The 13,355-nt window shown below is 47.0% G+C and overlaps 1 protein-coding gene across 4 annotated transcripts in view; it reads left to right on the top strand.

Annotated features, from left to right (window-relative positions):
• Positions 1 to 6,600: 6,600 nt before the first annotated feature.
• Positions 6,601 to 13,355, top strand: part of LOC112828458 (quinone oxidoreductase-like protein 2) — a 38,543-nt gene continuing 31,788 nt past the window's right edge. For 2 of the 4 annotated variants that reach the window (XM_025877502.2, XM_025877501.2), the window contains exons 1-6: positions 6,604 to 6,804; positions 6,887 to 6,995; positions 9,722 to 9,818; positions 11,315 to 11,373; positions 11,907 to 11,972; positions 12,730 to 12,839. In XM_025877502.2, coding sequence (XP_025733287.1) covers positions 6,755 to 6,804; positions 6,887 to 6,995; positions 9,722 to 9,818; positions 11,315 to 11,373; positions 11,907 to 11,972; positions 12,730 to 12,839 — 491 coding nt within the window. In that variant the 5' untranslated portion in view covers positions 6,604 to 6,754. Of the gene's footprint in view, positions 6,805 to 6,886; positions 6,996 to 9,721; positions 9,819 to 11,314; positions 11,374 to 11,906; positions 11,973 to 12,729; positions 12,840 to 13,355 lie in introns of all 4 variants that reach the window. The other 2 variants (XM_073900060.1, XM_025877505.2) reach the window with 2 other exon arrangements.

Raw genomic sequence — 13,355 nt, 5'->3', positions numbered from 1 at the left:
TTCTTGGCCCTGCTGGGGGTGGGGGGAGGAGATGAATAGGGTGTTGGCTGGAGAGGGCTGAGGAATGAATGAAGGTCTTGGTTGTTTTGGTCTGTAATTGAAACTCGGGTATGGTTCTCTACCCCAGGGCAGGAGGCAGTGGAGAGAGATGGGATTAAATAGGGTTAATTCCTACCTTGTAGTCCTGAGGATTAAATGAGATCCCCCTAGGCCAGCCCTTTCCGTAAAGAGATATACACATGTGAAATATGATTATCCTGCTATTGAAATAAAACCTCCACGCAGCACAAGGCTGCTAAGTTGGGCAAATCTCCCTTATCTCCCTTATCACTTGGTGGCTCTGATAGGCCAATCTCTCTCTCCATAGCCTTTTTGTGTGCATGCTGCTTTCCTATTTCCTCTTGCCACCACTTTAGACCCAGAGCCCAAGAATGAATTGAGCCCTCCTTGACATTTCTTCCTGCCAACAACACAACTTGCCAGTTCCCCTGGATCACAACAGGAAGCTGGGGGCTGATAAGTGAGAAGCATTAAGGGAAGGGCACGAGCCTTCTTATTGCTAGGAGGTGGGGCTCCTGTCCAGACCTCTTGGAAACTTGCTTTGTCAGTCGATCAGCTTTTCATCAGATAACCCTGGAGCTACATGGGTTATCTGGGCTCTGAAGTAGACTGTCCCCTCACGGACACCAGTGGCCTCCTTTTTCTTCTTCATTGATGAGCTGCAAGTCCTACTAGGGCAGAGATTTTTGTCTGTTATGCTCGCTGCTGTATCCCCAGTGACTAGAACAGTGCCTGGCACATGGGTGGTATCTAATGAGTATGTGTAAAGCGAATGAATTCACCCATTCATCCATCCTTTCATTGACTCAGTCAAATGAGTATGTCCTGTGGGCCAACCCACCAAGCCCATCCTAGAGGAACAGACAAAGTAACACTTGCTACCATTTAAAAAAATGTATATTCCATGCCAGGCGCTTTACATATAATAGTTCATGTAATCACAATCCCTTTTCAAATGGGGACACTGAGACTCGGAAAGAAGACCCTTGGATGAGGGTATATGGCAGGGAAGTGATGAAGTTGGGATTCCTGACTGCCTCACTCCCAAACCTATGCCCTTTCTACACACTACCTGCTTCTCCAGCCTCGTCTCTCAACCCATTCTCCAGCTCAAAGCCATCATTTTAGTCATAGCTGACCACTTAAAATTTCTTGAACATGCCACATTCTCTCTCCTGCACTCCTTTGCCTGGGACTCACTTAGCTGTGCCTTCTGTCTGCCGAATTCTTCCTCCTCTTTCCTCTGGGAGGCTCTCTTGAAATGAGGCTCTCCAGCTGGGGTAGCTTGACCTTCCCTTGCACTATCCCAGCCCCCTTTGCGGCCCTCTGTCATAGGACTTATCACAGGCACCTTTGATGCCTAATTAAGTGTGCCTCCCTCCATTAGACGGCGAGGGGTTCAAGGGCAGGGAATGTCTTCATAATAGGAGCTGCCGTTTATTGAGTGCTGCCATGTACCCTCTTACTTGCTAAATTCTCAACCACCACCCCAGGTGGGGATTACTATGCTTGCCTTCCATATGAGGATATGGCAGCCCAGAGAGGTTAAATAGTTTCCCATGGTCCCAATAAGTAAGGAGCTAAGTCCAGAATCACACACAGGTGCAGGTGATTTCAAGGCCCCAATTCTTTTCACTTTGCTATGCTAGCATCAGAACCATCCACGATGCTCACAGCTCAGCTGCTGGGATAGAAAGATAAATACTACCTGAGCAATGAGATTAGTGAGCGAATACAGGTTATAACAAAGTTCTCTGGGGAAAACATATGGAAGGGAAGAATTTGTTCTCTCTGGGGGAGGAGGGGTTGGAAAAGCTTCATAAAGTTGCCAGAATGCTTGGGAACTTGTCAACTGGTTCCATAATTATGGTTTAAGGTGGAAAATATATCCCGGCTTCAAAGACTGGTGATTAGTTTTGGGGTCCACGACAGCCTGCTCCTGGGCCACCACTGGTTCCAAATTGGCCCGTCGGGGTGCCAGGAATTTTGACCAAATGCCTGCTGGTACCTGCTGGAAGTAATGGCTGGTCACCAGGCAACCCGGTCAGCACATTGTTTCATTAAAATCTGTGTGTGTATGTGAGCTCCTGTGGGGCTGAGAGCCTGACACGGGGCTCCATCCCAGGACCCCGGGATCATGCCCTGAGCCGAAGGCAGACGCTTAACCGACTGAGCCACCCAGGCGCCCCTGTAATCACACTTTTAATCTCACATATGATACTTTAAATGAAATTGATACATTTTCAAGCTTCCGGCTACATGGATTAGGGTAGTAACTCCTACTGCTGTGTTCTCCTCCTCTTCTGTCTCAACCGCAGGCATCCCCTGGAGGCTGCTGTCTCTGTATTCCCTCCTTCAGGGAATTCCTCTTTTCTAGGCTAGAACTACTGTAAAATTCCTATAAAATTAAGCTTAAGCGCACAAGCAAAGCATGGCTTTAAAATGTATCGTACAAAAGCTTCTCTGTCTGCTCTGGAGGGGGGTGTGAGGGGGGGTACAGTGGGCGGCTGGGTGCCCGGATACTGATGTCGCCACTCAGGCTTCTGGAGGCTTCTCAATAGCTCCATTTCCTAACCGTGTGGCCTTGGGCAAGTTACTTACTTCACCTTAAGCCTACATTCCTAATCCATAAACGAGTGAAAATAATAGTATACCAGGAGCAGGACAATCGTGAGGACTAATGAAATAATGCAAAAGCACCTAGTGACTGGTTTGTAACGTTACCAATAAGTGCTAGTTGTAATGATAATTATTATTATTCTTACCGATGGCAGGATGAACCAACTTGGGTGACAGTGATTTGCAACTTACCAAGTGCTATGAAAATGCAAAATATTATTATTATGGTGTCTAGTGTTGAGCGAATGCCAAAGAGCTCGGTAGAAAGAGAAGCAAACAGGAAATCAGGAAAGCCAGATCCTTTTTTTCTTTTTTTAAAGATCTTATTTATTTATTTGAGAGAGAGAAAGAGCTGCGCATGAGCGGTGGTGGTGGGGGGAGGGGCAGAGGAGAAGGAGAAGCAGAATCCCTGCTGAGCGGGGAACCTAATTCAAGGACCCTGGGATCATGACCCGAGTTGAAGGCTGGTGCTTAACCGACTGAGCCACCCAGGCGCCCCAGGAAAGGCAGATTCTAATGCTATTCTTGCCACTAACTCCGCTCTGTGACCTCGGGCCAGTCTCTCCCTGAGCCTCAGCTTTCTGGCTTGTAAATGAAGCACTTTGATTAGATTATCTTGAAGAGCAATCCCAGCTCTGAAATTCTAGGATTCCATGAATGTTGGCGCAAAATAAGTGACACAGCATAGCTTACAGTGTTCTTGGAATAGAGTGGAAGGTCCATATGTACTATGTGTGTAGAGAGCCAAAGTTCATCTCTGAGGCTGAAAGGTTAACCCCAACTGCAACAATCAGAAAGAGCCATTTGGGGGAATTCAGTGAAAAGGCAAACTACTCCGCCACACCTCAGGAATCTTGGAGGACATCCCTGTGACGGAAGGTAATAATTTATATCTACAATGGCAATACAAACCAGTCAGAAGAAAGGTCAGATCATACCCAGCAGCTGCATATTTAGGCAGGGAAATGAGTCCAAACTCTTAAAATGTTTTGGTTTTGTGCCTTGGGATAGTAATGTGCTGGGACCTCCTCCACTCAGCTTGTAGGGCTCCTTGCTTCCCAGGTTCGTAATGTACCAAGCACCTGCTACAGGCTAGCCACAGATATGGTGGTAAGCTCTGGGCCACTGAGACCCAGTGTCTATTCTCGGGGAGCTGACAAACTGTTGGATAAAGCATTCTAACTGTGGAGGATACTTTTACCTTTTCAGCATAGTCCTGTACAGTGGTAATATTGTTTGTATATTATTTGTCCATTATTCTGTGGAAATATAGCTGCTTGTGTATTCAGCTCTGACTTGCTTCTCCACCTTCAGCCCTCTAGCAGCCGCTGGATGTTCAGTATTATCTCTTCATGTGAGTTGTACCAGAAGGAAGAGTCATCTGTTACTCTTCTACTTCCTAGGGAGCCCCTCAGACTGGTTTGCAGAGCAGCTCTGGGTTCTTTCTTTTTCTTCTCAGAGGACTGACCCGTTCAGATATCGCTGCTTGGTCTCAGCCCTCCCCAGGGCTCCAGTTGTATTCTTCCTGTCCACTCTTCCCATCTTACCCTCAGTTAAATCAAAGTAATCAGAAATGATAACAAAAACTAGACAGTATGGTGTGGTGGCAGCTCCTCTATGGATAGGCTAAATATTTCTTTTGCTACTATAGCAACTACCATTGAATGCCTTGTCACTTACCTTTGAAGCTCTTCGGAAATGTGAAAGTTATTTTGCATATAAATGCTTAAAATCACCTCATTTAGTTAAGATACTTTCATCTCCCTCCAAGATTCTTCTTAAAGGGACTTTTACTATTTTCTTCAGATACTGTTAGACATGTAGAATGCCGCATTGATAGATTTCCCCAAAACTCACTGATTTTCATATTCTCTGAGAATGACAAGGCTATTATAAAAACCACAATAGAAAAAATTTCCATAAAAATACTTAATCAAAAATAGAAGACTTGATGCTTAAAGATATTTCCAATTATCTGGAAAATTGATGCTAGATAATTGAGTGCTCATTTAACAATTTGTTAGATAAACATGTATTAAATGCCTAAAAGTGTTGCATGTGCAAAGTACTTCAAACATAAAGGAGATTAAGAAATGGTTGTTACTTTCAAGGAGTTCCATTGAAAATTATATCTTGTATAAATACCTAATATTTTACAAAACATTTTCCATATGTAACAACTCATTTCATCCTCAGGACAATCAATCCTTGTTTCACACTTCATAAACGTGAGATTTCTTGTTGCTCACTGTTGTTATTTGGCAACCAGAAGGTTCATTTTGATTCCTGGCTTGATTTTATGTGCCCAATGACTAAGAGTTCACAGAGCAGTTCACTGGAAATAAACTTTTTTCATCTTCTCACTTTCTAGTCCTTGTTCCTTTTAAGCCTGAGTTCCCTCCTGATGGAGTCAAGGGCTAAAATGACTTTTTAGATTCTCTGGCAGTGACCTCTACTTAGCACCTGTGGTGGGGGCCTGGTTCTTGGATTCCTCTCCTACCCAAGCTTCTAGGCCATAATCTCAGAAGTTCATTGCTCCTTCATTTTTGCTCTCTGTTTTCCCTTTGTTCCACCCCTGATCATTCCTTCTAGGTCATTTGCTATCTTGGACTATTTTCCACCAAAAAAATGAAAGAATTTAGCAATTCGGGAATGATCCTGTCTGATACTTTCACTTTATAGAGGAGGAAACTGGGGCCCACAGACATCAGTTGTAATGCCAAAGCCACACAGATAGGTGGTAGAGCTGGGCTTGAACCTGAGAGGCTATGTTCTTTGACCGGATGTCTTTTGAAGACACCAGGGTGTGATTAAAAGCCATCTGTCAAATGAAATATTCTTCCCAGGATTATGTGCTTCTCTTATCTTGCTAATATACATAAATATTTGGTTACTGGTGCAACAGAAATCTACCCAGTTTCATAATATTTCACAGATTATATTGTTATGTTTTTCCAGAGTATACCTGTTCACCAAGGAACTAAGTAGTCATTGAGTCAATTATTGACCGTCTGGTATGTGCCAGGCATAATAGAGGCATCAGGAATATAAAAACCACCAGCTTTGGGCCTGCCTTTAATTGAAAGTATTCTTTGGGGCGCCTGGGTGGCTCATTTGGTTAAGCGACTGCCTTCGGCTCAGGTCGTGATCTCAGGGTCCTGGAATCGAGTCCCGCATCAGGCTCCCTGCTCAGCGAGGAGCCTGCTTCTCCCTCTAGCCCCTACCCCCTCTCATCTGCTCTCACTCTCTCAAAGTAAATAAATAAATCTTTTAAAGATTTTTTTAATTTATTTATTCATGAAAGACGCGAGAGAGAGAGAGAGAGAGAGAGAGAGAGAGGCAGAGGGAGAAGCAGGCTCCCAAGGAGCAGGGAGCCCGATGTGGGACTCGATCCCAGGACCCTGGGATCATGACCTGAGCCGAAGGCAGATGCTTAACCATCTGAGCCACCCAGGCGCCCCAGTAAATAAATAAATCTTAAAAAAAAAAAGTATTCTTTGGATCTGCGTAAGATCATTCAACGGTGGATTACTAGTAACTGTATAATTTTAGTGTAAATAGTCCCGCAAATGTGAGAAAATTAGTAACAAGAATTGAACTCCAGCAAGGTTTTGATGCAGACATTAAGGCCTTTACCTGTGCATTTAGGATTTCGCAGTGCAGAGGGACCCAAGAACCGCTATTTACATATCATCAGGTGTGGCTTTAAAAGTCTCCCAAATTTGCTAGTAAAATGTCAACAGAGCTTAATCCCCGCCGATCTATTCCTTTTATTTGTTTTCTTTCCTCTCCAGCGAGCTCCACCACCGGGGAGACCGGGGAGACCGGGGAGACCGGGGAGACCGGGGAGGCCGGGGGCCCAAAGGGTTCAGACCCCCGGGGAAGCAGGGCGCCCTGCGGGTGGGGTGACCCGGGCGCGGTACCGGCCGCCACCGCCCGCCCGGGTCGGGTTGCGGCCCGTGGGCCCCTCGCCGGACGCTCTTCCGCGGTCCCCGGGGCCGGGGCGGGGCCGGCGCTGTGTCCCGCGCTTCCTGCCACCTTGGGCCACCCCTCGCGCGCCGCTCTGCCCCGGGCCATGGCGGCGGTGGCTCGGGGCCGGGGCCTCCCTCGGGCGTGGCTCTGCAGGTGGGGCCCCGACTCTCCCCTGGGCCCCGAGAGGTAGCCGGCGGGGGGGGCCCTGTAATCCGCCGCTTGCTCTGTGTTGCAGGAGGGCGGGGCCGGGTAGCGGCCGCCACTACCGCGCCGCGCTCTGCACAGAGCTGAAGCAGCCCCTGGCCATCAAGGAGGTCGCCTCCCGCCCAGTCCGGCCTCACGAGGTAGGGTGGTGACTGGCCTATCCCCGGGACCCCCGACGCTCCCTTTCACTCTCCCCTCCGCCACCACCCCTTCCCCCCCTCCCCCCCGCGGCCTTCGGTCCTAAGTGGAGTTCCCAAGTGCTCACCTAGGGGGCGACCGGGAGCCTGGAGCGCAGCTCCGTCCTGGGCCGGAAGGGCCCTTTCGGGGTTCACAAAAAGGCCACAAGGGCTGAAGGAAGATTGCGCCCCCAAACTCAAATGTAGACCTCTTGATGAAGGCCCCAGAGCTGTTGCCTTAGAAACAGACAATTCTGATTTGCACACGACTTTGCATAGCCCCTTGCAGGTTATTGGTTTAATACACAGAAATGGACCCCATCTTTGGCTTCCTCTTCAGTGTCAGCATTTAGTGTTCTGTCCTCCCTCCTCCCCCAGACCAGTCCGGTAACGTCTGTCCTATAATTCTTAGTGTGTATCTTGTGCCCTCCTCTGGGGAGTGCCCTGATGTGGGGTGGGATTGGTTTAGGATTGTGGGCATTTCCAGTGAAATGTGGAAGTCACTTTGGCTCTGCCGGGTGACCTCTCTGGTGACACGATGTCATCTCGAATGGAGAATGAGAACCTCTGACAGGTGAAGCAAAGCAGGGAGCCTCAGCGTCAGGGACCCCTGGTGAGAGGGAGCAAGGCAGCTGCAGCCCTAAAGTGTCACTTCCCTAGCAGGGACCCTGTTGTGAAATGGATTGTTTGAGTGAGCATATGATGGCAGCTGGTCTGCTTCCTGGGATTCATGTGCTGAAAGATGTTTATTTTTTTTTTTTTAAAGATTTTATTTATTTATTTGACAGAGAGAGAGACACAGTGAGAGAGGGAACATAAGCAGGGGGAGTGGGAGAGGGAGAAGCAGGCTTCCTGCCGAGCAGGGAGCCCGATGCAGGGCTCGATCCCAGGACCCTGGGATCACAACCTGAGCCAAAGGCAGACAGACGCTTAAGGACTGAGCCACCCAGGCGCCCAAGACGTTTATTCTTGAATCATCCTTGAGGCAAAGTGGAGTGGCTTGAGGACCTATGAGCGCCATACATGTCAACAGCTGGTGCATCATGCACACAGTGTGCGCAGCCTGAAGCCTGGGCTCCTTGGTTCCGTTCTTTGCCCAGACACTGCCTCGTAAGGAATTAGCTCATGGGAGTTGGGTCTCTGTGAGTTTACTCACCATCAAATCCTCATACTCTGGAATGGTGCCTGGCACACGGGAGACACTCAAAACATTCTTGACTGGATGCATTTTGTCCATAGAAATGTCTCCTCACCAACATGGCTTCCTCTGTCCTAAATGGGAAATGTAAGCAAACAAGGAAATGAATGTCAGCGATTCTCTCAGCCTTCATTTTCTCCTGTTTCTTGGCTCTGTTCTCAACCTGTGTCAGAATCACCTGGGGCTTGGTAAAACAGATTGCTGGACTTTGTCCTCAGAGTGTCTGATTCCTTATGTCGGGGTGAGGCCTGAGAATTTGAAAGTCTAAGTAAGGTCCCAGGTGACACTGAAGCTGGTGGTCTGGGAACCAGACTTGGAGAACCACTGGCCTACAGGGTCTGGAAAAAGTGCTGGCTACAATGCTGCAGGCCTGCCTCTGCTCTAGCCTGGGCATGAAGCACAGAAACTGGGGATCTAGAACTGGCCTCCAAGATGATTGCTGATCCCCAGAACAGCTGGTCATGTTACCCTTCTGCTTAAAATCCTTTAATGGCTTCCCACTGTTCGTACTGTGAAGGCTCAGAGCCTCAGTAAAGACTACACACCCTTGGATGGTGTGGGCCCTGCTCTGTAGCCCCATCTCTTTCTCCTCTTTGTGCTCTGAGCTCACTCGTTTTTCTTTTGTTCCCATCACAGGGCCTTTGCACATGCCATCAGGTTTGCTTGTGTTAGCACCATATATTTTTCTCCTTAACATTCTGTGTAGGAGTTGTAATTTAAAACATAAATCATCACAATTACTTGGCTGATGTCTGTCTTCTCCCATCCAAGTACTAACCAGGTCCGCCGTGCTTAGCTTTCGAGATCAGACTAGATGGGGCGCATTCAGGTGGGATGGCTGTAGACAGATATCAGATATCTGCCATACTCTTAGCTCCATGAAGGCAAGAACCTGTCCATTTTGCCTCACGATTGCACACAGGCACTTAGTTCAGTACTCGACATATAGTAGATATTCAGGAACTATTTTGGTGTAATTGAATGAACTTTGTCTCCATGGACATGCACCACTCTGCTTTGCTGCTCTTCCGCTCCACCCCCTGCTTTTTTTTTCCCTAAAGATTTTTTTTTTTTAAGATTTTATTTATTTATTTGACAGAGAGAGAGATAGCGAGAGCAGGAACACAAGCAGGGGGAGTGGGAGAGGGAGAAGCAGGCTTTCCACTGAGCAGGGAGCCCGATGTGGGGCTCGATCCCAGGACGTTGGGACCATGACCTGAGCCGAAGGCAGCCGCTTAACCGACTGAACCACCCAGGCACCCCTTCCCTAAAGATTTTATTTATTTGGGAGAAAGTGAGAGGGTGAGCGCGATTGAGAGAGAGCAGGAGCAGAGGGGGAGTGGGAGAGGGAGAAGCAGGCTTCCTGTGGAGCAGGGAGCCCGACACGGAGCTCAATCCAAGGACCCCGGGATCAGGACCTGAGCTGATTAACAGCCGTCGATGAACCAACTGAGCCACCCAGGAGAGTCCTGCTGCTATGTTTCCTTTGCAGGTCAGAGTTGATGTCCATTTCTGTGGAGTTAATTTTGCTGATATTTTGGTCTGCCGTGGTCAGTATCAGGAAAAGCCCCAACTTCCCTTCACACCTGGTGAGTATGAAGGGGCCAAGTGACAGCTCAGGAGAGAAGCTACAGAGCTTTCAGAACTGTGTGCTTCTCAGGCACGACGCTGGTGTTGCTTGCCTGCCCACAGCGATGCTTCAGATACGTCAGCCTCACCACTGATTAGAAGCACTAGTGAGCCTCTTGTGGGAAGGTTCTATGACTGTCTGGCCCCTAGTTTCATCCCCCATCTTAGTATTGTGCCTGGCTCATAGTAGATGCTCAATAAAGACGTTAACAACACATAAATGAACAAATGAATTTTTACGTATCATGTCCGGCAGAATTCTGATCGGAATCCTCATTGGTCCTCGTCACTCTCATTCCTTGTGAGTGCCTCAGTATTGTTTTTTCTTTTTCTTTTTTTTTTTTAAAGATTTTATTTATTTATTTGAGAGAGAGAGAATGAGAGATAGAGAGCACGAGAGGGAAGAGGGTCAGAGGGAGAAGCAGACTCCCTGCTGAGCAGGGAGCCCGATGTGGGACTCGATCCCGGGACTCCAGGACCATGACCCGAGCCGAAGGCAGTCGCCCAACCAACTGAGCCACCCAGGCGCCCAGTATTGTTTTTTCACTGAAGGATCATAAACATGTTTGCAGCTAAAACTGTCAGTTCTCACAAACACATATTCCCAAAGAAACCTAATATCAGAGGATCAGAAAGAAGAAAAAGTTTATACATTTCTAGCAGTCCACTGTCTGATTTTAATTATGCCCAATCTGATTACATTTAGATAGTGAATATGTGGACAAATGACTGCTTTTTGTTGTTGAAATTTAAAGAGATAGGATAGTACATGCATATTGTATACAGACATACACTATGAAGGATACAGTGATTGTAAAATAGTTGCTGTGTTTTGTTGTGTTTCAACATTTGGAACCATTTCCCTCTGTTCGTATTTGCTGACGTGCTGGGTGGGGGGGAAAATGTCATAGTCAATTGAGTTATTCCTTTGGCAGCCTAAGTGGGAAATGTATGATCATTAAATTCAGAAATTTTGGAGGTGGAAGAGGAAAGAGCAGACGACATCAGTTCATCCAAATTGAGCCACGTACTGTATGAATAAATACAGTTCATGTCCTTGAGGGCCTCACAGTCTACAAGAGGAGATACAGAAACAGATAAATACACTATGATGAACATTGTAATTGGGGTACTGTAAAGAGCCCCCCAAGGCCCCCGTGAGCAGGATCAAAAGTACTGGTGTATCTGTGATTCTGTGTTTTTGCCCATTCTTGAAATTTTCATTTGTAAATTGGTAAGAATAGGACTGCTATCACCTTTCAGGTTGTGATCATGAAATCTTAAGTTCACTTTCCTGTGCTTTGGGTACAATGCTCTTCTCCTGGGGGGTCGTGGGGGGGACACTTAAGCCCTCTCAGCTCTAAAGAGTGGATGGAATGGCCTGTTGATCAGGCTTTTCTCGTCTCCATGGTGCTGGGCTTTATAGATAACTTAGTGTTTAAACAATTTGTTTTAGGAATGGAGTTTTCTGGGACTGTCCTGGAGACAGGCACAGATGTCAGCACAGTGAAAGAGGTAAATGAGTTGAAATCTAGGGAATTGTGTGTGTAGCCCTGAGAAATGTGCTAACCTCATTTGCAGCCAAAGCGTCTTGCTTCTCTTGGCCTTTGCCAACAGACACCAGAGGGAAACCGAGATGAAGGGGGAAGAAACTAATTCTGAATTGGAGGAAGGAAGCCGGTGGAAGTTCCTGGCTTCGTAAAACCTTGTATTACTAAAGAAGCCAGCACCTCAGTCTTCAGTTACTGGGAGGATAGAACATTCTCAAGTTTCAGTCTCTTGTGAAAAAGATTCTGGGATTCTAATTTATTTCAACTTTTTCCTTACTCTGTCCTGTCCAAAATGTGCTCATATCGTCTTGGCATCCTGGTGGGGGTATTGAGAAGATGGTTGAATTATTTACTAAACGTTAACTCTGAATAGATGATTTTGGCAAACCTGTGTCTTATGGGTCAGGAAGAAAGATTTTCTTTCTTTTTTTGGTTAATTTGTAAGAGGTAAACAGCAAGGCCATGCATTTGAAGAAGCCCTTAATGTTTTCTCTTCAGGGAGACCGAGTTATTGGCGTGAGTGGCTTTAATGGTATGGCTGAAGAATGCATCATTGACCCAAAGGTATCCCTAGCTCTCAGTCTGTCTGCTTGGAGATTTTTTTTCTCCTTTCTTTTCTTTAATCTCCACCTAGCTCTCATTCCTTGTTACTCTTTTCTCTTCCTTCTTTGTATTTGTTTTCCAGCCAAGCACTTCTTTCTTTCAAATGCTAAAGCCTTTTCTATGTTGGAGTGACAACCCTGCACAGAGCTTTGTTTGTGTGGAGTGGTGAGATGAAGAAGGACATTTTGTTTTGCGAGTCCTGGGGCAACTGGCTGGCTGTCCAATTGGACCATAGGTAGTTTTGGTAGAAAAACTGGTTTGGGGCATTGAGCTGGATATAATAGGTTTCTCCCCCACATCACGTTTGTGAAAGAGCTAGTCTTGGGAATGGCGCCAGCCAGGGTGGTGGGGTAGGCATGTATAGGATGTGAATGGCGGCCCCTAGTGGTGAAGAGTACACATTTTTTTCCCACAGCTTTATTGAGGTAAAAAGGACCTAACAACCATCCGATTCATCTATTACAGTACAGTTCCATTCTCTGAAACGTGGTTCCATCCCGAGCTAGATGCCAGCCTTGGGATTTGTGAAGACCCATATACCCAGGTTTTGAACTCTGTCACAGCTTGCTTGGTTTTGACTTCTGGTGGGTTTTGGTTCCTGACAGGCTTGGTTCCTTTTACAAATCAGTCACTCAATCGGATCATAATGTTTACTGAGCAGCCTTTATGAACAGGTACATGTGCTTAATCCCTAAGTTACTGTTATCTCTTTTTACAGACACTGTGGCAGATTCCAGAAAGGGTCCCCCTCCGAGAAGCTGCTACCCTGCCTGTATCTTATGGCACTGCTATTTTGGCCTTGGAGCATAGGGCATGCACTCGGCCTGGGTAAGACGCTCTGTAGACAACCCAGGGCTAATATCTCCTTCTGAGATCAGAAGTGCCCAGCAAGACCTTGCCCCTTCCCCTCCCCTCCCTAACCTTTAGCTCTTGTTCAGTTGGTGTCAGGAAAGGCCAAAGGAAGGTAGTGACCTGAGATAGGGGTCGGTGTCTGAGATGGAATGATAGACTGTGAACTTGTCCAATATGAATTTGGGGAAATAGCTCTTTTGAACCTGGCCACTCTAGAGATCACCTCCTAGAAAACCTTACATTTTCTTTCTTTCTTTTTTTTTTTTTAAAGATTTTATTTATTTATTTGACAGAGAGAGACACAGTGAGAGGGAATACAAGCAGGGGGAGTGGGAGAGGGAGAAGCAGGCTTCCCGTGGAGCAGGGAGCCTGATGCGGGGCTTGATCCCAGGACCCTGGGACCATGACCTGAGCCGAAGGCAGACGCTTAAGGACTGAGCCACCCAGGCGCCCCAAACCTTACATTTTCTTCTACTTCATTTCTTTTAATTA

The sequence above is a fragment of the Callorhinus ursinus genome, unplaced genomic scaffold (assembly GCF_003265705.2).
Source record: "Callorhinus ursinus isolate GAN/ISIS: 27379988/994484 unplaced genomic scaffold, GSC_fseal_2.0 scaffold13, whole genome shotgun sequence".
NCBI classification, from domain to species: domain Eukaryota; kingdom Metazoa; phylum Chordata; class Mammalia; order Carnivora; family Otariidae; genus Callorhinus; species Callorhinus ursinus.
Note: the sequence above shows the minus strand (reverse complement) of the source record. Positions and strands in the feature narration are given on the sequence as shown.